This window comes from Hippocampus bargibanti, linkage group LG03, assembly GCF_051943395.1.
Source record: "Hippocampus bargibanti isolate YZ-2025 linkage group LG03, ASM5194339v1, whole genome shotgun sequence".
Classification (NCBI taxonomy): domain Eukaryota; kingdom Metazoa; phylum Chordata; class Actinopteri; order Syngnathiformes; family Syngnathidae; genus Hippocampus; species Hippocampus bargibanti.
The window spans coordinates 20053423-20077505 of record NC_142736.1 but is presented as its reverse complement, the minus strand read 5'-3'; the positions used below and the strand labels follow the sequence as shown (position 1 = coordinate 20077505).

The window sequence follows — 24083 nt, the reverse complement described above, 5'->3', positions numbered from 1 at the left end:
ATTGGATTGGATTTGCCTTTATTCAATTTTCAAGAGGTGGCTTTTGAGATGGGATTTGCAGACTAATACACAATGCAAAACGCCACAAACAGGCTGGTAAATAACATGAGTACCGTTGAACCCATTAGTACACCCTTTAACTTTTCAATTTTTTTGCCACGGGCCACATTATCGTTACAGTTTCCTCTCGGGGGCCATTATGAATTTGGGTAATCTATTGGAATGTTTAATCCCCTCCACATCCCCGCAACAAATTAATGAATAACTAGTTTTCAAATTTGAAGTAAAAAATAATGACTGTTATGGTTTACATGGGACCATTTGAAATTTTGCTCTGGACTTTAGCAAGCATCATGGCACTTGACATGCTTAATTTGTTTTTGCAGGCCGAAAAAAATTATGTGGCACGCCAGATTTGGGCCTCAGGCCTGACTTTGACCCTTGTGCTTTAACCCTATAACACGATAAACAGTGCACTGTAGTAATTGCTGGACCTGAAATCATTAAGCAACACATATTTTTATAGATTTTTTAGAACAGTTAGAAAAGGGAAAACATGGTCACATTGAGCATCATCAGATCCAGACATCAAAACAAAACATAGTTCACATCTCAATAAAACGTTTTACATTTCTTGCAATTCTGCTGATGCAATGTCCTTTTCACTGTGCCATATCAGAAATAAAACACATAAAAACACAAGCAACACATATTTAGATATGAAATGTGGCGTGCCACAAAGATAATGTAACATTGCTCTCCCTGTGAAAAACATCTCATATTTAACCTTCATTCAGAGCGCTAAACAATTGAGAAGATTATTTTTATCTTACTTACTTGCAATTACTATCATGATTATTGCTCCATGCAGCCATCCATTTTCAATACTGCTTATCCTGAAAAGGGTCGCTGGAGTTGCTGGAGCCGATCCCAGCTAACTTCAGGCGGAAGGCAGACAATACCTTGAACTCTTTGCCAGTTAGTTGCAGGGCAGATATAAAGGCAAGTCACCGAGTGGGAACCTGTCCCCACATTTCCCGCAAACAAGTCTGGTGAATGTTCTGCTACACTGTCAGTGGCTTATTGTTTGTTCTACCATATTTTCTGGACTATAATGCACTCCCAAAAGCCTTGATTTTCTTCAAAAGATTACCCTGGATGTTAGACGCCGGTGTGCCTGATATGTGACGTAAACATCAGCAAAACTAATAAAGGCAAATCCAATCCAATATTGAGCCACGACAGTTCTCGCAAGTACTTTCAGCAGCCACCGACTCCATCAGCCCGTACAAGTAGTAATGTGCGGTCCATGCTGGGATTTATAAAACGGCGCTTCATTTCAATAATCAGAATCAGAATCAGAATCATCTTTATTGCCAAGTATGTAGCACACACAAGGAATTTGTTTCCGGTAGAACACGCTGCACTAGTATCGTCGTCAAAAAAACTGCTAAGTGGCACTATACCACAGGTGTCAAAGTCAAGGCCCGCGGGCCAAATCCGGCCCGCCACATCATTTTTTTCAGCCCGCGAAAGCAAATCAAACTTGTTAAATTCCATGATGATTGCTAAAATCTGAGCCAAATTTTCATATTTTTGGATGTCAACCACAATAAAAGTCATTATTCTTGACTTCAGATTTGAAAACGAGTTATTCATTAATTTGCTGTGTGCTCTATATGTAATATTTGAAGGGATTTAAACATTCTAATGGGTTCCCCAAATTCATAACGGCCCTCGAGAGCAAACCATAACTACAATGTGGCCCGCGGCAAAAAATGACTTTGACACCCCTGCACTATACAGTTCCATTTTGGCTACTGTTGAAAGAGTTCAAAGAGTTCAAAGAGTTAATGGTTTTGTGGAAGAAGCTGTTTAATTTTAATCTCTGAAAATTACTTTGCAAAGTGGGATTTTTTTCTTGGTTTCGCCATCGTTTTCCGTTTTTGGCACAATGATGAGAAATAGAAAAATGTGCGGGTTTTTTTTTTTGCTTGTTTTTGTGTTTAGTTTCTCAAGAAAAACAAAATTCCATAAAAACCTCTAAGGAACATACGTGTTTGAAAGTACGAAGATCGGTAATCTCTGAAAATGTTATTTATTATTGTATTGTGATAAACTCTGATAAAATGCTTGAATATTTTTGATCTCATAAAAATAGAGAAAATATCACACATTATACTATTCTGCATTTTCTATTTTCATGTTTGATGATAAAAAAGGGTAATGATGGAGAAATCTGAGTGTTTTGTCTTCCCTTTCGCGCCTGACGTGCGTGTAATGGGTGTATAACGTAACCCCGGCCTCTACTGTCAGGCCTTCTAATATGGTGCGCCTTATATATGGAAAAAGTTTGAAAATACACCATACATTGAGCGTGCGCCTGATTGAGGGTGCACTTTCTACATTGGAAAATACAGTACTTTTATTTTTAATGCATCTTGCCGCATAGTTCTGACTCCATATTCTAACTCGATAGATGTCAACATATACTACATCTGTATGGATTGCCCCCTGTGACAAAAGCTTGCAGACTAGAAGGAGCGGCACAATGTCTACTGAATTGAACCAAAAAAGTGTCAAAATCCCCATTAAATCATTTAACTTGTATTTAGATGTCATTGTCCAGTATGTTTTTAGGAAGCATGTGACCGGTGCTATTTTTCATCTTGAAAACACTGTTGTTTTTGTACAGTATTTGCTGTTCATTAGTTCCCACGATTGATCACCGACGTCTCTGTTGTAGAATCATGTTGGAAGTCGTTTTGAGGGGCGATGCGGTACTGCCGAAGAGGGCGCTTCGTCCAGCTGTACAACGGCCTCGCAGAGCCGACCTGCAGCAGGTACCTTTAGCTCTGTATTACGGAAACAGCTGAGCAGGCCCCTGCATGTGGCGCGCGCCGTGTGCGGGGCCCCGCGGCGCGTTTGCCGCCAAGCGCGCGGGGCGGCACGGGCTTTCGCTAGGCACCTCAGCGACAACGCCTGGGACTATGCCTTCCTGTACGAGCTATTGAGCTTGACTTTGCCCTTGCTGATCATTTTGTACGAAGTTCTGCTGCAGATGCGAAAAGAAGCCGTGCCTAGCAGGTCGGACTCTTGGGTTCTGTGGGTGTAGGAGTGTAACGGCACAGGCTCAAAGACCCAAATCTTAATGACAACATCATGGTGCTTGTCTTTTTTTTTGTTTTTATTTTGTTTCAAACAAATACATGATTATTATGTTCTTTTAATTTAAGGTTGCACCAAATACATTTGACTTTTTAGTTGGTCTCCCGGAGGAGAAACAGGCCCTGTTATTAGTTAAATAGCATATCTGCCCAAGTCACTTTTCCATGTTTTTGGAAAATAACAAAAGATAAAAACCCAGCAAATTCAACACGCAACAAGCCTTGTTTCAGTTTTTGTGGATTGTTGTGATCTGGATGACCTAGAATCAACTGACGTCAAGCGAGGACATTAGTGTGTGTGTTTGTGTTTTTAATAGGTTGTGAGTTGAACATGACTAGCAACGAAGTGATTAGGGTAAAAATGCAGAATCCCAAAGGTTAAAAACGAGTATAGCTGTCGCAGAGACCTTCAACGGAAGGAATTTTTCCCATTTTGATCCAAAAGAAAGTCTATTTGGAGCATCTGAACATACTTTGTGGATCAAAATAGGATGCCATTTCAATAGTATAACCTTTGACTGTATGCACACATTGAATGAAAGTAAAAGTGGATTTTTATTCCTTTTTCAATGGAATTGAATGCAATCGAAGCAAAGTCCTTGATTGAGCATTCGTTGTAATTTGCACACCGCCTATTTGAAATACAGGACATTAGAAAAAGTGAAGTTAACCTCATTTTTTTGGTAAGATAGAGTGCGCTTGACTTGAGATGTCACGCTGCTCAAAATGTCAAATGGTTGCTGGATGTTTTCATAAGTGATCCCTCTTGCAGCACACTTGGGAGTTGCTCTACTCAGGTCATGATGACTGATTGCCTTCATGCACTTTAGATGTGAGAACCGCCTTAAGGATTTAGCAGCAGCAGCAGCAATAAATAAACAAATAAATAAGTGGACTAAATGTGCAATTTGATGAAATTACCATGTATTCAAACTGTGGATGTTTTTTAGTATTTCGTCTGTACTTTGCTGCCATCTACTGTCGAGTCTCGGCAAAACAAGGGTGTCAAATCAGCCCTTTCAGTTCTTTCTAGAACTGAGACGCTTTATTTGAATTAAGTTTATTTTAATTCACTTTTTTTTACTGTGGACAAAAGATGCTGGCAAGCTCTTGCCGTAACATATATGACAAATCCTCCCAGTGGAATCCTTCAATTGAAGCTTACCAAGCACTTTGGGGATGTTTGTGTGTTTGTGTGTTTTTGTTTACATAAAAACGGTGATGGATGGGCTCTCGGTGAGTCACTTGATACAAGCTGCACCACTAAAATAACGAAAACCTCATTGTTTTCTAATACCTATTCCTAGAATGAAAAAAACATGAGACTCAAGCCAACTTGTGCAATTGTTTTTTTTACACAATGCTTCCATAATTGTAAAACCAATGTATATTCAGAGTATCTTCTGCCTTCTAAATATCACGACTTTGCCTTCTCGTATTCAAGACTATCTTGCTTTTTTCCCATTATTTCCCTTTCTTTGTCTATATGCTCTTTTGTGTTTTAGACTGTTCTCTTCACCTCATATGATGTGTCTTAGCCGACTGGATGGTTACTAAGGTCGCGTTAAAGGTGATCACGTGCATGGTCACGAGGTTGTGTTGTTGTACTTCCCGCACACATCAACTTCCAAATAACTAATTTGTCGCTGTGCTTTAACTGAATTTACAATTATGACTTGATTAAAGTTGGCCTTTGACATGACTCAGCACGACTTCTGAAATGCTTCTGTGTGGCCGTGTGTTTTCATAATGCCTCGCAACTAGCTTGGAAGTTGTTTACAATTTGAACAAAATAACCTGAAGCGACATATCGGGAGGGTTTATGTGAAAATTGTTGCTTGAGAATGACTCAAAAAAAGTCCACATCCCTATTCCAACATAAAGTGAAGGGAATTATGAATCGTTCCAAAGAACTTTCAAGCTTCTGGTAGCGAGAAAAACAAAACAAAACAGAAAATGGCAGGAAAAGTAATGTATTTTCCATACTATAAGGCACACCTAAAAGCCTTCTATTTTTTGAAAGCAGACTGTGTGCCTTATATACTGCATATGGAAAACGTTTTTAAATAGGTCATTTATTGAAGGTGCACTTTATAATCCGGTACCCCTTATATTCCGGAAAATATGGTAGGCTACTATATCATCTGAAATCTATTTAGCCAGGTTTGTATGGACTCCCTTTTTACATACGTTTGGATTTGTGCTTTGCACTTTTTTTACTTATTGTTTTGAGAAAAAAGATGAATCGAGTATGGTGGAAAGCACTTTAAAATAATTCTCGTGTCATTCTTTTGTATTGCAATGATTGAAGTTGAACATGGGTGTATACATTTTTCTTTTTAAATCTCTTGATTACGTTTTCTAAACGTCATTCATTATCTGTAGTCATTTATAAATGTACCACCAACAAACACTATCTCCAAAAACATACTTTTTGTGTTTTGGTGTTGGAGATATGTACCATTTGTGTATTACTTATTTATTTTAACTCATTCACTGCCATTCAATGTGCAAAAATGTGTCCACTCTTGTGCCAGGGTTTTTGTCATTGTCATTCGAATTCCAGGACCCACAGAATATTGAGTTTTGGGACTACATAAAAATTCAACGCAGCATATGAAACCTTAAACTCTCTTTCATCAGAAAAAAGCTGTTATTTCCAAAATTATATGGGTCTGGAGTTATGTGAGCTTAAAATGAGGTCGGCTGTCCAAAATACAATACAATCCATACATATTGGTTTATATAGCACTTTAACAACAGCTGAAGCTGAAACAAAGCGCTAACAATAAAAAAAAACGGAAATGCTGCCCCTTTGTGGAAGGGAAAAACATTGCCAGAGGTCTGGCCAATGCTTTATCGGCCCTCAAGCAAGAAAAAACAAAACCTGAACTAATTCGGGAATGGCGCTCTACGTCATATTTTCAATTCCCGAATAAATTCTCGAATGTGTAAGAATGTGTACAAGGTCAAAATTCAACAGTTGCCCTTTACTTTCTTCCAAATATTTGTAAAACTCTCAGAAATAAATTAAACATCCTGTGAGATTTTGTAGCCCAGTTTTGTTGTGATGCATTTTAAAGCAGAATGCGCATGTCAGAAACCCACCACGCAAAGATTGCAGCTAATTTTGCAAAGCGGCTGTTCTGAAAGGCACGATTTGATTTAAAATGCAACCTTGTCAACAATGATAGCCTTTAAAGCAGGGGTCGGGAACCTATATGGCTCTTTTGATGATTGCATATGGCTCGCCGATAAAATTAAATACATATTCTCGCTTTTTCACCGTTCATTTCCTCTTGGGGCTGCAGTTGGCGGAAAGCGCAATTTTGATTGGACACTGGCCGTCATGTTGAAACAGGTAAACGGCCCTTTAAATGAGCCAAACGAGTAAAAAAAATGACGAGTACACTCCAGCTTGAATGCACCGGAGGATTTGCGATTCTAATTTGCCATTAAACAATAACGGCGATGAAGCAGTCGAATGTCTGTGATATTTTAAAAGCCTCGTGTTAACATTAGCATCAATATACTTCTGCGAGAAGTATATTGCAGATAGCAAGTGTGGAAGCTAATGAGCCGTGTGCAGGCTAGCTAGCAGTAACTTTGCCTGTGGACCCGGCAAGTTGACTTTCATTCCTATCGTTTGGCTGGATTTTTACCAATCGTGATGAACGGAAAACCATTCATGTTAAAAACATGTTAACGGTGAGTACTGTCACAAAGTTTTTTTAAATAATACATTCTGACATTTTGTTGAAAAGTGGCCGCGCGCTCGCGTGTGTGGCTCTCACTGAAAAACATTTCTAAATACAGTAAAGTCTCGTTATATCGATATCCAAGGGAGTCCGAAAAAATATCGATATAACCGGGACTATCGATATATCCGACCCTGTTTGCATGTAATCTTCTCAGTGCGTGCATAGAAATAGTATCGATATAACCGGGACTATCGATATATCCGATATCGATATAACGAGACTTTACTGTATTTTACTTATATGGCTCTCTTAGTCAAAAAGGTTCCCGACCCCTGCTTTAAAGTATCGGACAGTGAGATAACTTGCTCTTTTTTCATCCTTTTGATTGCACAGTGAAAACCTTTTGGGAATGAATATGACAAAAGATCAACAGTTTGGATTTTTATTTCCAGTTATTCCTGTACAACCAACTCAATTTTCTTAGATAGCATTTGGCAGAAAATATTTGAAAAGAGATGGCAACTTTTTAGGGGTGGGGGGGGGAATACAGATTGTTTTCGATTCTTTGATGTTGAATTTCATGCTCTTTTATCTTTGAACAGGTTAAATGCTGATGTTCAAGTCAGGAAATGGAATCTGAGTGTCAAAACGTCCCCGTTTCGCCGCCAATGAACCCTTTTGTCGTTTTGTCAATTTTGTCAGTGCTGCCTTTCAGTTTGGTTTCATTAAGATTCTTTCAAAATTGACTGACCAAATGTTTTTGTAGCCTCTGAAGAATTCATTTTTCGCCTGAAATCACATGACATCATCAAGATTAACGATCCCATCGCAGAAGAAACCCCCAACCCCAGTTCAAGCTTTGACATTTACCTCATTTCACAGATGAGCTCACGTTTTGGATCATGAGTAGATTTCATTTTTTATAAACCCTTTCCGTCACTCCGCTAAGGTTTCATCTTTCTCTTATTATCCTCTCAAGGACAACCAACGTCACTTTTTTGTTTCCTAACTGACATCAGAAAAACGTTTTATAGCATCTAAAATACCCAAAACATGCAGTATGATATTTTTATTCAAATGCAAAACACCAATAAAAATGACTTAAAGTGTCCAAAATCTGCAAAAAAATTGAGCTGCGAATTGGGCATTTTCAGAAAAATCCCGCCCCCAGTTCGTGACTTCACGCCAAGACATCATGCATTGCTGGAGAATCCAAACAATGGCTTCAGATTCGGAGAATATGCTTTCTTGTTACTCATCCAGTTATGAATATGATTCAAATATTTCTGAAGAAGAAAGCATACGTTTGCTATCGATTAAAGAATTTATTCTGTGTCATTTTGAGGCATCAGGGGTGGGAAATGTCAGGCAGAAAATGACTACAAAGCCGTGTAGGGAATTAATCAGCCCGTTTCCACAGGCTGATAAATTCCTTCCATGGAGCTTGGTCGCAATCTTTTGGCGGCTTTTTGGTGCAACACGAGGTTTTCAGACCAAACAAGTACAACAAAATACATTGACGTGATGAAAGGACTGCTACAAAGTGTCTTTTTTTCGGTCAGGGGCGTTCTTTTCGTGACATCACGTACGGACTCGTCACCAACTCAAAAACAAGACTTCCTGAATATTCAGCGCAAGTCTTAAAACGTAAAATATAGCTATATGCGGTGGAATCTTATTAAAATACGCTCAGTAGAAGTCATTTGAAGCCATTTTACAAATTATGAACACAACTTGTCCGGAGACGTCGGTTGTCCTTTAATGTGTCTAAAAACTACTACTACAAATTGAACCTGGAAGTGGCCAGTTTCAGAAGGTCCCGCCCCCTTGTTTGTGGTGTCACGCCAAGACGTCTTGCCTTGCTCGGGAATCAAAACAATGGCTTCAGATTCGGAGAAGATGCTTTCTTGTTACTCATCCAGTTATGAATATGATTCACATAGTTCTGAAGAGGAAAGCATACATGTTTGCAATCGATTATAGAATTTATTTCGTGTCATTTTGAGGCATCTGGGGGGAAATGTAGCACCCAAAAAAGGCAGGTGACAAAGCTCCGTGGAAATGGGCTTATTTGTCTCTTGGGGATTTTTGTCAGAGAATATCAAATACTTGCTCGGTGCAACACAACGATTCGCCATCGCGTTATGTGTTTTCCTTCTAATTTCGCAATCACGGATCAACACGAAGTTTTCAGACCAAACAAAGTACCGCAAAATGCATTGATGTGATGAAAGGACTGCTACAGTGCTTTCTTGGTCAGGGGCGTTCCTTCCGTGACGTGACGTCAGGACTCGTCACCAACTCGAAAACAAGACTTCCTGAATATTCAGCGCGAGTCTTAAAAAGTAAAATATAGCTATATGCGGTGGAATCTTTGTAAAATACGCTCAGTAGAAGTCATTTGAAGCCATTTTACAAATTAAAACTACAAGGAAACTGGAACAGATGACTGGTGTTTTGAGTTACGAGCATGTTTGCGGAATGAATGGAACTTGTATCCTAAGACTGTTTGTGAAATCGCTTTGAGTGTCCATCTTCTCCCTGACTCACAATTGCCTTTTGTTATTTTTTCTTGTTATTTAGCTCATAGACTGCTCCAGTTTTCATGTTGGTTAGACACACTATTTAGTATCATTTGAATACTCAATCACATTAATAACAAATGTCAAGGAATTAAAAGAAGACAAAAAAATGTCCTGTGTTCTTTTTGCAAAAATAAAGAATTGTCTGTTTCGTTTTTAACACTTAAGATTTGTTTTCTTGCTACCATCTTGAACTTGGAAGATACTTCTTTCACCTTTTCCATCGTTTATTGTTTTTATTTGTCTTTCGAGATCAAATGTGACAATGTTCATCTTTACTGCCCTGGTGGAAACAATGGTTTGAACAGCTGAAAGCAAGAAGTCAACCATATTTTCAGAGTGCAAAAGTGGAGTTTTGCTGTCTAAAAATGGCTAATTTAAAACATTTCATTTTGTCTGCTAAGTGATGATGGTGTTTTTTATTTTTGTTTCAAGCTGTTGAAAAAGACAAATGTTTATTTCCTGACAGATTTTCCGTTTTGCAAATTTCAATTCATGCACGTATACGACTGAAATTCTGCACTTATCCGCTCTTCATCATACTGGTTTTATCATAACTTATTTGCCCTGCTCTAGTTTCGTGACCATCACCACCAGGTGTAAATGGACGTGCTGAATTACCCTCCCTGAGTTCACTTAAGAGCTTACAGAGAAGATTATTTGCCGACGTACCGGGTGCCAAGTCGCTGTTATTGCGATAAATGTAATGTCTTTCCTTGAGTGTTAAACTAGAAAACAATTTACGCAGTGATGATGATTAGCATTTGAGCAACAGAGCAATCGTCCTAAAAGTGGACCAAAATTACAAATGCCCCTAAAAGCTGATGAAAACACACAAACTGCCGGGAGAAGATTAATTCCAAACATAATGTAATGTCGGCACTTAGACCTAAATCATCTTTTTTAGAGTCCTTGTGAAAGAGGACTCACAACGTGCGGTGGAAATAAATTGTTTTTTTACCCATTTACATTTCCTGTATGGAGGGAAAAAAATGACACTTTTCACAACCCAAAAGCCTGCCCAACAAAGCTAATGTAAGACAACGTTCATGAATGGAAGGAAGGTTTTAAAGTTGTGTGTGTGATTTCAGCTTCCCCTGGGTCTAAGATGCTGAGATACTGTATTTTCCGGTGTACCAAAAGCCTTCATTTTCCTGACCCTGCGCCTTATACGCCTGTGCGCCTTCTATGTAAAGTAATATTGAGCCAAACCAGGTCTCGCAATGACTGTCAGCAGCCACCTACTCAATTTTCCTCAGAAGTAGTAGTGCCCCTTATAATGTGGAGTGCCTTTTATTTGGCAAACTTTGATATATTACATTTAGAAAACCTTTTTCATTCATTGAAAGCGCGCCTATAGTCTGGTACACCTTATATGGGAAAAGTTTGAAAATGCACCATTCATCGGGGGTGCGCCTTATACTCCGGCGCACCTTATACACCGGAAAATACGGTACTTTGAAAGACCCCCTATTGAAATACAGTACATCAACCATCCATCCATTTTCAATGAAGGAAGTTGGACCCGATAGCAGGCCCCTCCCGGTGAGGATTCAGGTACACCCTGGAATGATCGCCAATCAACCATATAACCACTCACACTCAAAATTCACACCGGTGGATAATATTGAGTGTTAAGCAAGCCTGTTTTTGTGGGATGACTAAAATAACACGCTCTTTCATGTTTCTTCAGCAAGATATTGGAAGGGAGAAGGAATACCGATTCGGTCAGGATGAGCACAAATATCGAGGCTTCACTAGAATTTTTTTTCAATGTTTGAATGTATGACCACCACCACCACCCCCATCCCATTGAGTTGACTTCACAGGTACATCTGAGAATACACACAAAAAAAATCCAAAACAATTTAAATATATTGGACTAAAAGTAAACAGCTCAGTCGACTCGGTGCTCCAGTGCTTAGTTAGCACATCAAACTCACAGTGCGTGGAGATATGCAGGACTTCATTCCCACTCCGGCCTCCGTGTGTGTGTCACGATTTGTAAGGTGGTTGTGGTGGTGGACCCCAACAAAGCAGGCAGGAGAGGAGCAGGGTGTACTTGACAAATTGTATGAAATAAAGTCAGCATGAACACATTCTCAAACAACAAAGTCATCAAAACAAAAAGGTCCAAAGTAGCAAACAAAGCAGGAGTAAAAAATGACAAGATGAAACAAACCTGACAGGGTGAAACAAACAATGCCCCACACTGGGTGGTCATTTTGGGAATCCTTTTAACTGCCACTGATTAAAACGACCAGCACCTGTGCAGATGCGGGCATGACCCGATATTGCCACAAACCATAACGTGGCAATGTGGTGTTTGCAGGTTCCCCTCATGCTTGCTTGGGTTTTCTCTGGGTACTCCCACTTTGCGAGAACATGCATGGCAGGTCGATTGAACAGTCCAAATTGTCCCTTGGGATGAGTGTGAGCGCAGGTGCTCGTTCGTCTGTGTGCCCTGTGATTGGTTGGGAACTGGTTCAGGGTGTTCCACTTCTATTGCCCAAAGACAGCTGTGATCGTCTTCAGCACTCACGCTTGTCATGAGAAAGCGGTCCGGAAAATGGACGGATGGATGGATAAACAGCCCAAAGGTGTCATTGTAAAGTGAAATTGAAAAACATTGATTAAAAAAAAAACACCTGACTGCAGATGTCTCGACGTCTCGAGCGCTCCTCCTGGATTAAATGCGGCACTTTATTGAGTCTGGGATTTCTTGCTATCACCTTACCTCTGATATTTACGCTGAAGAGACAGATACGATTCCCAATTGCTCTGATCCGCCATCATGCTTAATGCTCAGCACCAGCGATATGCTTTTTCTCCGAAAGGAAAATGATCACCCGCCGCCCGCCAGATCCCATCCGCTCGTATGCCTTGAAAGGGAGCATTTCAGGCTATGAAGGAGAATTACGCTGATGCCGTCGGATAGTGTACTTTGCTAGAACATCGGCGGCCATTTTACATCGGCTTGTACTTGCCAAATGGTGAGCATGAAATGATCACAGTTGTTCACTTTAGATAGTCAGGAACTTGTAATTATCTATCATTGATTGGTATGACCGACTGGAGAATCCATTTGATTTTCCCGTCAATCAATCTCGTGTTAATAAAATATCCTTGAAAGTCGCGCTATTGTTCCGAATGAAAAGCTGTCGTTAAAAGAACTGGGTCAACGAGCATGGAATACCTTTGAGCTATTCTGTGCCAAACTGCGTTTAGAGACGAATTTTGGATTGCCAGATGGCAGAATATCGCTTTCTCTGATTTTGTTTGATAATCACACGTAAAGCCGGTTGTTCTAAAAACGTGTGTCTGTGCGATATCGCAAAAAATCCCTTGCCTCTGCAAAAAAATCTGCATGCACATCTGGTCATAATCGCATTTTAAACATCGGTTATGCAATCATCTGACTTTAATGTCTGTATCCTTCTGGCAGTATCTTCTGTTGCGCAGGCAACGTTTGCTGCTGCTGCGATAAAGAGATTAACCTGCGAGTGCGCAAACTGTTTGAAACACTGTGACAACAAAATGGGTGGGGGGAAAAAAAGCAGATTTGGTCTCAAGAGATGGTTGGGATGACTTTTTTTGTTTTTACTTTTCTCTTTTCTTCCCTGCTCAATCATGTCTTTGAGAAGATCTTTAAAAAAGGGTGTCTTTATCAAATGTGATAATTTATTCCAATTTTTGTATGACTTCAGAAAATGACCTAATGGTCATATTATTGAAAATCAGTGAGCCGATCTTATTTTTTTAATTTTCGTCTTAGTGTGTGTAAATAAAGCAAAAAGAGGGCAGCCAGCTCAACAGTCAAAGAGCAGAGAGCCAGCGCTTGGCCTTCGATGACGATCTGATTAGAGAAGGTTGGCGACCAGACTAAACCAGACCAGACAGTTGCAGCAGCAGAATATATCTGGGAGGGATAGGGGGGGGGATGAACTGGATTAGCCTAATTCGATTGTGCTTAAAAAGTTGAAATCAAAGGACTGCCAAACAAATCTTTTGCTCAGAATAGGCTCCTGCGATGTGCTTAAAAAGCAACGGTATCTCGTGATGATTCTGCCATTAGTAGATCATATTGAGACATATAATTCTGCGAAAATGTTTTCTATACACACAGCAGATGTGAAAAGATGACACATTTGTCATGATCTGGTTGGCGACCAACGGGGGGCGCTGTCGCCCCCGCCTGCACCTGCACAGGTGCTGATCGTTTCCAATCAGTGACACTCAAAAGGACCCCCGGCACGACCATTCGGTGTCGGGTAATTGTTAAATGTCATTGTATGCTGTTGTATGCAGTTGTATGCATTGTGTGCGGTGCATGTGTTTGTTTAATCTTGGCGGATTTTTAATCTTGGTTTTCTTTTGATACTTTGTATTTTTTCTGTTCAGATGATTTTGATGTTTTAGATTTTGTTCCTGCTGACTTTATTTTAATACAATTTATCAAACACAATCTTTGTATGAGGGGAGGTAAAATGAGTAACGGCAATAATAAGGTTGCATAAGTGGACACACCCTCATAACATACTATATCCCATAACTGGGATATAGTGGATTTTATTCTACCACTGACCACCAGCTCTGCTCGATACCTTGCAAATTGTTTCAGTTGTTCCAGAGAGGTCCTACTTACATTAAAGAATTTGATTAGATTAGATTAGATTAGATTAGTTTAACCTTAGGTGGCCCGGTAGTCGAGTGGTTAGCACACTGGCTTCACAGTGCACAGGTCGCTGGTTCGCGTCCCGGTCCGGCCTCCCTGTGTGGAGATTGCATGTTCTCCCCGGCCCCGCGTGGGTTTTCTCCAGGGTATCCGGTTTCCTCCCACACTCCAAAAACATGCATGGCAGGCAGATTGACCACTCCAAATTGTCCCTAGGTGTGAGAGTGATTTCGATTTTGTGTGCCCTGCGATTGGCTGGCAACCAATTCAGGGTGTCCCCCACCTCGTGCCCGAAGACAGCTGAGATAGGCTCCAGCACCCCCCGCGAACCTAATGAGGAATAAGCGGCCTGGAAAATGGATGGATGAATTAACCTTTATGAGTATCCTCCATACTCATTTGTCTTTTTTTTATGGTGATACTAGTGCAGCGTGGTCTACCGAAGACAAATTCTTTGTATGTTCTACACACTTGGCCAATAAAGATGATTCTGATTCGGACTCTGATTCTGATATGGCTGCCCTGTGTAATGGTACAGTAGTCAGCACACACCCAGAGCAATTTAAATTACCTCTGATTATTCCCAGAGAAGTACACGTTCCAGTGGGCTTTTCATGACACTCTTTGGTGTTCTTACACAAGCCTACAGGACTGTCAAGTGTCCTTGAGAATTTTGAAAGGTACTTAAATCAATTGTATCTTTTTATTATTATTATTATTATTATTATTATTTATTATTATTTTTGCTTGACCTCAATTAAAAAATATCCCATTTAATTGCGATAGATGTGTTAAACGTTACATTATTAACAGAAATTCGTGGGTTTTTTTCCCGCCACTTTCTTGTGAATGATATGCATTCAACAAATATACACCTCAACTCATAAGTGTCGGAATAACTGAAGGTGAAATTCGTTTGTTTCCTCAAGCCTGGAAAAATGTACTTTAATGCTTCTAAATTAAAAAATAAAACTGAAACAAAGAACGTATTGACAGAGAAGAACGATGGGCATTTCTGTACCCTACCCTCCACTCAATGGGCCAAACGAGCACAGACAGGCGTTAAAAGGTGTCGATGGATGTCTTCAGAGCATCACTCGTTCATCTTCCTCGATGGTTTTCTTTTGAGAGACCCTTGTCAAAACACGGGCTGTCTAATGGATGGCTTGTTCAGACAAGACTGCACTTGTGTATTTAACTGTATGGACACACTGAAACTACTGAATTGCTTTTTGTTCATTTAAAGCGAAGAAATTTAGAAGATGGAATGTTGATGTTTTGTTGGAAACTATGTTATCGACTTTTATCGTGTAATTTTGCGGCTCAGAAGCAGTAACACGGACAAGCGGTACAGAAAATGACCACGACAGCAATGTTCACAGGTGGCTTGCCTGGGGATCAAGGATATCTTTGATCATGATAACTTAGCAAATAACTCTAAATAAAATTGCCATGTTTCAGTTCGCGACCAACGGGTGGCACTGTCAGGCCCTGCCTGCATCTGCACAGGTGTTGGTCGTTTTAATCAGTGTCAGTTAAAAGGCCTCCTGGCATGACCATTCATTCATTTGTTTCACCCTGTCAGGTTTTTTTCTTCTTGTCATGTTTTGCTCATGGTTTTGTTTGCTACTTTGGACAACTTTGTTCTAATGACTTGTTTGAGATTTTGTTCCTGCCGACCTTAATACATACCTTACTACTACATACATACCTTAATACTCACGCCTGTCTGCATTTTTGGGGTCCACCACCACGGCCACCTTGCAAACCGTGACAAAAATGTCAAAAAACATTTGTGAAGGGCATAAAATCAAAACAAAAATGCCTTTGAAAAAATGGAAACCAATTGAAACTGCATATTATCTTCACAAAATTAAAACTATAACTATTGGTGTTGCTGTGATCGATCGGCCACTGATCATGAGCAGTTGGTGTCCGTTGATAAGTATAGGATCACCATAGCTTTCATTACTCAACACAAAAAAAAATACCAGCCTCTGCTCAGACTTTGCAGCCTGTTGTGCGCAAGGAACCTGCATGTGTGCTGTGGAGCCTCTCCTGCGCTTTTCCTCCACAGTGCACATAACACACCAAACCAGTGACTAATATTTATTCATTTTCTGCACTGTCAATTTAAAATAATGGCTTGCTTTTGTGAAAAATAAAGAGTTGAAAACTGGATAGAATGTTTAAAGAAGTTGGATTCATGGATTGATCCTTTCGGGGACAGCGGTTACTACAGTGAACAGCTTATCATTCGGTTCCAGGATGCCTGGAAAAGTTCATCCCCAAAAACAATTGGAGGAGTTATTTATTATTAAGGTATTCATTTGGGTCAGCTCCAAAAGGTATGACAATAAAAAAAATTGGGGCTTCCCCTTAATATTTAAAGGACAACCGACATCTCCGGACAAGTTGTGTCCATAATTTGTAAAATGGCTTCAAATGACTTCTACTGAGCGTATTTTACAAAGATTCCACTGCATATAGCTATATTTTACGTTTTAAGACTCGCGCTGAATATTCAGGAAGTCTTGTTTTTGAGTTGGTGACGAGTCCGTACGTGACGTCACTAAAGGACCGCCCCTGACCGTAAAAGACACATTGTAGCGGTCCTTCCATCACGTCAATGTATTTTGCTGTACTTGTTTGGTCTGGGGACGTCGTGTTGCACCCAAAAGCCGCCAGAAGAGGGTGTCCAAGCTCCATAGAAGGAATTTATCAGCCTGTGGAAACGGAGGTGGCCACAGGACGTCGCCATTTTGTGCCTCTTTTTTTTGGGTGAGAGATTTCCCGCCAAAGTTGCCTCAAAATGGCACAAATAAATTCTTTAATCGATTGCAAACATGTATGCTTTGCTCGTCAGAACTATTTGAATCATATTCATAACTGGATGAGTAACAAGAAAGCATATTCTCCAAATCTGAAGCCATTGTTTTGATTCACTAGCAATGCAAGACGTCTTGGCGTGACGTCACGAACTGGGGGCAGGACTTTCTGAAAATGCCCAATTCGCAGCTAAATTTTTTTGCAGATTTTGGACACTTTAAGTCATTTTTATTGGTGTTTTGCCTTTGACTAAAATATCATACTGTGTGTTTTGGGTCTTTTAGATGCTATAAAACGTTTTTCTGATGTCAGTTAAAAAACAAAAAAGTGACGTCGGTTGTCCCTTAAGGAAGTAATTGATGGAAAACAAAGAAGAAAAAAGAAGTTTGCAAACGTGGGAAATACTCTGTGCATATACTTATCTTAGAAAAAAAATAAAAGGGAAAAGTTGTGAGTAAACTCCCACGCTGCTGTAAAAGTAAAGGTCAAGGATAGAACGCAATCTTGATGTGACCGCCGCTTTTACCAGATGATGGTGGTCTAAAGCTCACAAGTGTACAGATAGATGTGACCGGAGGCGATGGTGAACTTTCCAATCATGCTGAGAGTGATGGCCAGGCAGGGCCTCAATATCCTGCACAAGGACAACGCGGACATTTTTTGAGCCTCTCTATGGGATTTTCCATGTTGTGTGACCATTAAGCTAGTAGGTAAAATGGGGTTTGGATAAATACTATAGACATGTCATTCAACTTGTGTCTTGTTCGATTTTGGGGTAACGCTGGTGCGTCTGGCTGCTGCTGCTCACCCGCACAAAAATTATGTTCTTATCCTGGGAATGTAAAGTGTCCTTGAGAGTTTTGAAAGGCACTTATAAATGAAAGGAATAATAATAATAATAATAATAATAATAATAATAATAATAATAATAATAATAATAATAATAATAATAATAATAATAATAATATAACAAAACCAAAATTATTGCAATTAGGCCTGCCGCACAATTATGCAACCGATTGTTACTCTAGTGCCCCACTCTGGAAAAAAATACAGATGGAAACTCTTCACAGCACATTAAGTGATTAAATACTGCACATTAATTGACGCCCTGCAACTGCAACGCTGTATCTGGGTATCTTCCACGTCGTTTCCATTAATGACTTTCTTCATGAACTACAAACACATGTCGCGATTGTCAAGGAAGCAGTGGATGCAACAAAGACAGGAAACGGGCACAAATAAACAAGGCTGTGTCGATATTTTTCAGAGGCTGTTGGCAATAACCGCGCACCCCATTCACTCACTTCACCCCTGCATTTCATGTTCAGCCACAGAAAATATAATCTTTGCTTTCCAACCACAGTTACGTAAGTATTAAAGGATACATCCAGTATGATGTGGGTTCGCACCGGGTGCCATACTAAAGGTTCGTCGACATTGTCAGGGCAAAACAGAATTGATGGTTCCACCGCGACGAAAATGGGAAGTCGAAGTTTCCGCGCGTCCCCTGAAGGCCACACTTCCCGGGATGTCAACGCGCCCTCCCTGTCCCTGCCCGGCGGAGCGAGTCTGCAGGGCTCCGGGATGACGCCATCTCTGGCTCCGCCCCCGACGCAAACTCGCTCTTTGCGTTCATTTCATTCCTCTTCTCATTCCGAGCATTCTTCGCATCTCTGTCAGTGAGCGAAGTGATTCACCCTCCTTGCCGACCCAGAAACACAAGAATAACTTAACATTAATATTGCAAATGCCCTGTAACACCACATGATCTCAAAATGGACATTTTTAAAATATGAGATATCAATAACGAGGTAAGTTCCATTGCTAGTTGCAGGCATTCAAAGTGAACGTGGACTTCTATTTGCTAGGTTTAGTTTACGAATTCTCTCATCCGGGATAGTTTGTGAAAACGCTGTCCTATTTATCTTTGGTATTTCTCCCACGGCGCGTGGAACGGTGGGTGTTGTGGGTTAGATGGCCGACTCGCTGTTGCAACAGGCACTTTGAACGCTCGCTCCAGTCGCTCGAGCAGCGAAATCTTTTACATTTTTCACATTTTTGGACAAGAAGGCTGCTCCTACGCCCCTTTTAAAAGCGCCAGATGTCGTGTGCTCCATGTCAGATCCCCAGAAACACTCACCGGAGATTTTAGCTTCAACTAAAAACAAAAAATAAAACCTAACAAACAACAGCAAACAACCCACATCTATATCGGAAAACAGTTTTGGACAACATGACGACTGTTCGCGTTGCTGTTTTTGTCTCTCTAGTTGGTTTGGTCTATACTTGGGATATTTCACCGGAGCCTTTTCGGACCACCTCGACGAAAACCACCGGGGAGACTTGTTGCTTCGCCACATTGGACGTTGTTTTTTCAAATCACCGTCTAAGTTCTGTGTGAGTATATTTTTCTCTCGTACTTTTTCCTTTCGCCTTACTTTTACATAGCAGGGGAAGGAACCGGGAAAAATAAGTCAAAAGTCCGTCATTGATTCACCCTACCTACTGTACATTCGCTGATTATACGAACAACGCCAACAATAACGACGGTATATTTATTTGAAGGGTGGTGGTTTGCGTTGAATTTTAAAAATAATACATTGAGAACGTATGCGGACTGAAACAGAACACTCGCCAGGGGCTAAAGGTTTAGTCACTGGTAGCCTACCTACATTGTCGGATGAATATTAGCTTAAATTGGCGTGTTACTCAATCCGAAATGTGGATTACTCCGCTATATGTCTGGTACTAACTAGCATGAATTGGACGTTGCATGTTTGTCAAAATGTCATTCGTGACGCCTTTTATTTTGCCTTTTTTCCACCTTCGTGTTTTCTTTCCTTTAGTTTGGGAATTGCCTGGTCAGCTGAAAGTGAGCGTCCTTACAAATAGACCGTCAATAGCACGATATTTGCACGTGATTTAAAAAAAAGATTGGTTGATGAAAATAATGTAAGAAGCGTCCATTTGCTACAGCAGCTTGCCCAAATTCTTTTTGTTTTTAACCATGCCTTTTTGATGTTTCAAGGTGTGACAGCTCTGGTTTAGTTTGAACCTAAGCAGTGCTGTAAGGTCACAAGGTCACCATTTGCACCACTAAAATACATATGCTGCTTCTGCTTTAAATCAACTGTATTGTTTTCTTTTCTCCGAAGGCTATTTGTGTTTCTCATATTGGATGTCAATGGTGTGGTCAAATTTTGTGTTTGGGAACCTTTTACTGAGCGAGTTGCTTGTTCTGTAGCCACAAAGGGACATACGTCTTTTTGTGCCGGTCCCAAGCCCGGATAAATACAGAGGATTGTGTCAGGAAGGGCATCCGACGTAAAAGCATGGCCAAAACAAACATGCGTATCATACCTGTGAAGATGGAGGTTATTGATTCGCTGTGGCGACCCCTTGAAGGGAAAAGCCAAAAGGAAAAGAAGATTGCTACTTATCAAAGTAGTGAAGGGAGAAAAAAATGTACTCTCAATTATCTGTGTTTTGTATGTAATTGGATTGGATTGGATTTGCCTTCATTAGTATCGCAGTGGAGACATTTACATTTTTACAGTTTTAACGCATATTATCGATATTTTTGTCTTCTCTTAAAACACTGCCTTATTCTCAGCTCCCTAGATGAGGAAGGAAACATAAGACACACAACCAATTGGCGTAAAAAGCTTATTATTTCCAGGAGCATTTTGAACTCCGGGTAACCACAAACATTTCACATAATAAATCTTCCCCCTAGAATTGTCTGCTTTGTTCTTAATTGATGCAGTCAAGCAACCTGTTGGACAAAAGCCTCTTTAACATTTTTGAATGTGAATATTTGAAATGAGGTCATTCCAAAATTGATATGCTTTTCATCACTTTTTATATAGAACAGTATGTGTTCGTTTAAGCTTGATGCCGATCTTTTGTGATCATCACTACCCAAAAAAATATTTTGCGTTGTTTAATTTAAGATTGTCTAATTTTGCTGTAAGAAAAAATAGTTGTGCTTGGACTATTCTTATTTTCATTGTTGATGTTTCACTGGGGTGCCACATGATAAGTAAATATTTGTTAAGTCAATTAATAGTATCTTAGCAAGACTTATCATTTTAATCGCTTAAGTTTACACACCACAACAAACATGACAAAAATCAATTATAAAAGTACAGACAAGAACCTACTGGTTCAATGATAAATATTAATTTTGTTTATTTAATTACATTGCATTTCCATGTAATAAGTCTCTATTTAATGCCATAGACCAGTTTTTCCTGTCTTTGTGTTTTATTTTCAATTACAAAGACAATTCTCAGGCGTATTTGAATTGCTTCAACTTCATCAAATTTTTAAAAGAAATAATTAAACATGACTCTTGAGTCTGATATTGATATAGTTTTATTTTGTTACTGTTTAGTCAATTTTCTTGAGTTCATAAATCATAACCTGTTGAACGATAGAATATGCAGGCTATTAGGATATTATATCTGCTTTCAATGGTTAAGGCAAATTATAAAAAGAGTACAGTCCCGGAGGCTCCCAGACTGTTTGTGCCCCGAGGTAAACCCGGGTCTAGAAAAGGAATTTTAGAGTGTGTCTGCGCGGCTGCTCAGCAGTTTGAGCAAAGCCTGCTGAGTCCGGCCGAGAGTGCCACGAAAAAGGAAAGGCTGGCTCATAGCCACTGACGTCATCTAAGAAAATATGCTTCAAACTGGAGCCATAAATGGTACACTGGCTACCGGAAGCACTTTAGTCCTGTCAGACCTTCTTAGTTAATACAGCACAGTTGTTGTTGCTTTTTTTTCTTTCAATAGCCATAAAAAAGACAGGGCTCTGTTCGTCTGTCATGTTTCAGTCTTCCAGTCCTATAACCTGTATCATATATTAAAGGAATTTAAACTATCTTGTCGAGAAATCTCATTCTGAAAATAAAATTTCCACATGAATTTGAGACTAATGAAAAGAAATATACTAGATTTGTCTGATTCATCACACGGTCAGAGTAACTTTCTCACAGTGTTAAACCAACTGAAATTCTTCACCATTGTTGCAAATATCTGGGTTTCAACAATTTCCTCTCCCTGTGCAACCTATAGTAGTCCCATGGTGCTCTGCTTTCGATAATTAATGGAAAACAAAGGCGTGAGGCCGCTTCATTTACTGGAAGTGTGTATAATTTTTGGCTTTTATTCAAACATATTCTCCAATCAGAGCTGGCTCCAAATTTCCACCTCCTCAATAGTCACTACACCAGTGGTTGGGAACGTTTTTGACTAAGAGAGCCATAAAAGTAAAATATTTAGAAACACACACACGCACACGAACACACACACACGCACGCACACGCACACACACACACGCCCACACACACACACGCACACAAATACGCCCGCACGTGATTTCAACAAAATGTCCGAATATATTATTTAAAATAAATACTCACAATTAATATGAATAGATTTCCGTTCCTCGTGATTGGTAAAAAAAAATCCAGCCAAACGATCGGAATAAAAGTCAATTTGCCGGGTCCATATGTGACGGGTGTCACAACAGTGACTGTCTTCATCTCCACGATGCTGCCGTATTAATGAAGACGAGACGCGTGGATGTGTCTTTTTATTTCTTTTATTTCTGCAACACAGTATGGCAGAAGGGATGGGTGAAGTCGCATGGGTTTCGTCTTGTGATTAACCTGAATCTCCTCGAGATTGTTCTGGAAACTATGGGCGGGACATAGTGCCACACTGTGCGCCGTTGCGTCACTTCCTTCATAATTTAATAATCTAAGCGCACAACTCCGTTACATACACCCCCCTTAAATTATGCAGAAGTGAGGCAACATACACACGGAAGACAACAGAAAGACCAACAGGCACAATAGACAAGGTTATCGGGCAAGGATGTACAAAAATGCTGTCTAATTATGTCACTCATCTGACCAACTACGTCAGGTGACTGGAGTAAGGGATCTGTCGCCGGTGTGTCAGGGTCTGTGCGCTCGTCGTAGATGCACTGCACTGGGTCTGGGAAGGAACTCTGTCCCCACTAACATAAGTGGCCTCAGCTCGCACCTGCCCATTCCCCTCTGTACAAACTACATCACCCTGCATAGCACTACATAACTGTGACAGACTGGAGAAAGGGATCTGTTGCTGGTGTATCAGTTGTCTGTGCGCTCGTCGTAGATGCACTGCACTGGGTCTGGGAAGGAACTCTGTCCCCACTAACATAAGTGGCCTCAGCTTGAACCTGCCCATTCCCCTCTGTACAACCTACACCACTCTGGATTGCACTACACAACTGTTACACGGTTGGGAAGCCTCTACCTCTACACTCATTCAAAGGTGTGCTACTTGTTACATGTAAGGAGCTCATTCTTAGACTTAAGACACAAAAACACGTACATGAAAAAAAAACACACTAATTGCAAAACAGCAGGTCAGACAATTAACACACTACATGTATTTTCAAAACGGGGGTCGACACACCGTCCACCGAGTGATGGGACTGCACAGCGTCTTCATTGTGCAGCATCGCGGTCCCGGTCCGAAGTGGAGAGTCACTTGTGATCCGGGTCACGGCACCAATGTGACGGGTGTCACAACAGTGACTGTCTTCATCTCCACGATGCTGCCGTATTAATGAAGACGAGACGCGTGGATGTGTCTTTTTATTTCTTTTATTTCTGCAACACAGTATGGCAGAAGGGATGGGTGAAGTCGCATGGGTTTCGTCTTGTGATTAACCTGAATCTCCTCGAGATTGTTCTGGAAACTATGGGCGGGACATAGTGCCACACTGTGCGCCGTTGCGTCACTTCCTTCATAATTTAATAATCTAAGCGCACAACTCCGTTACACATAGGCGAAGCTACTGCTCGCTAGCCTGCTCATTAGCTGGCACCCTTGCTTTCTGCTGTCTCTCACAGAAGTATATTGATGCTAACCGTTAGCACGGGGCTTGTCAAAGTGCCACCCATATTCAACGGTTTCATTCATGTTATTGTTACATTGCAAATCAGAATCACGGCAGAACTTTTTCTCTCCACAAAGCTGAATCTGTCCGTCCATTCAACCTGAAGTGTATGATACTCGTCATTTTTTTTACTCGTCAAGTTTATTTCAAAGGGGCGTTTAACTATTTTGAC

The 24083-nt window shown here is 40.4% G+C and overlaps 2 protein-coding genes across 16 annotated transcripts in view; both read left to right on the top strand.

Moving 5' to 3' along the window:
• mical2a (microtubule associated monooxygenase, calponin and LIM domain containing 2a) overlaps window positions 1-14622 on the top strand; it is a 56375-nt gene extending 41753 nt beyond the window's left edge. For 8 of the 10 annotated variants that reach the window (XM_088992476.1, XM_088992474.1, XM_088992480.1 and 5 more), the window contains one exon: window positions 2747-4873. In XM_088992476.1, the coding sequence (XP_088848602.1) occupies window positions 2747-3115 (369 nt within the window). In that variant the 3' untranslated portion in view covers window positions 3116-4873. Of the gene's footprint in view, window positions 1-2746; window positions 4874-7470 lie in introns of those variants that run through there. The other 2 variants (XM_088992479.1, XM_088992478.1) reach the window with 2 other exon arrangements.
• A 3987-nt stretch (window positions 14623-18609) lies between these two features.
• The window catches only part of tead1b (TEA domain family member 1b), a 58729-nt gene continuing 53255 nt past the window's right edge, over window positions 18610-24083 (top strand). For 5 of the 6 annotated variants that reach the window (XM_088992470.1, XM_088992469.1, XM_088992468.1 and 2 more), the window contains exons 1-2: window positions 18610-18768; window positions 19228-19354. The gene's annotated coding sequence lies outside the window, so the exon portion shown is untranslated. Of the gene's footprint in view, window positions 18769-18919; window positions 19355-24083 lie in introns of those variants that run through there. The other variant, XM_088992466.1, reaches the window with a different exon arrangement.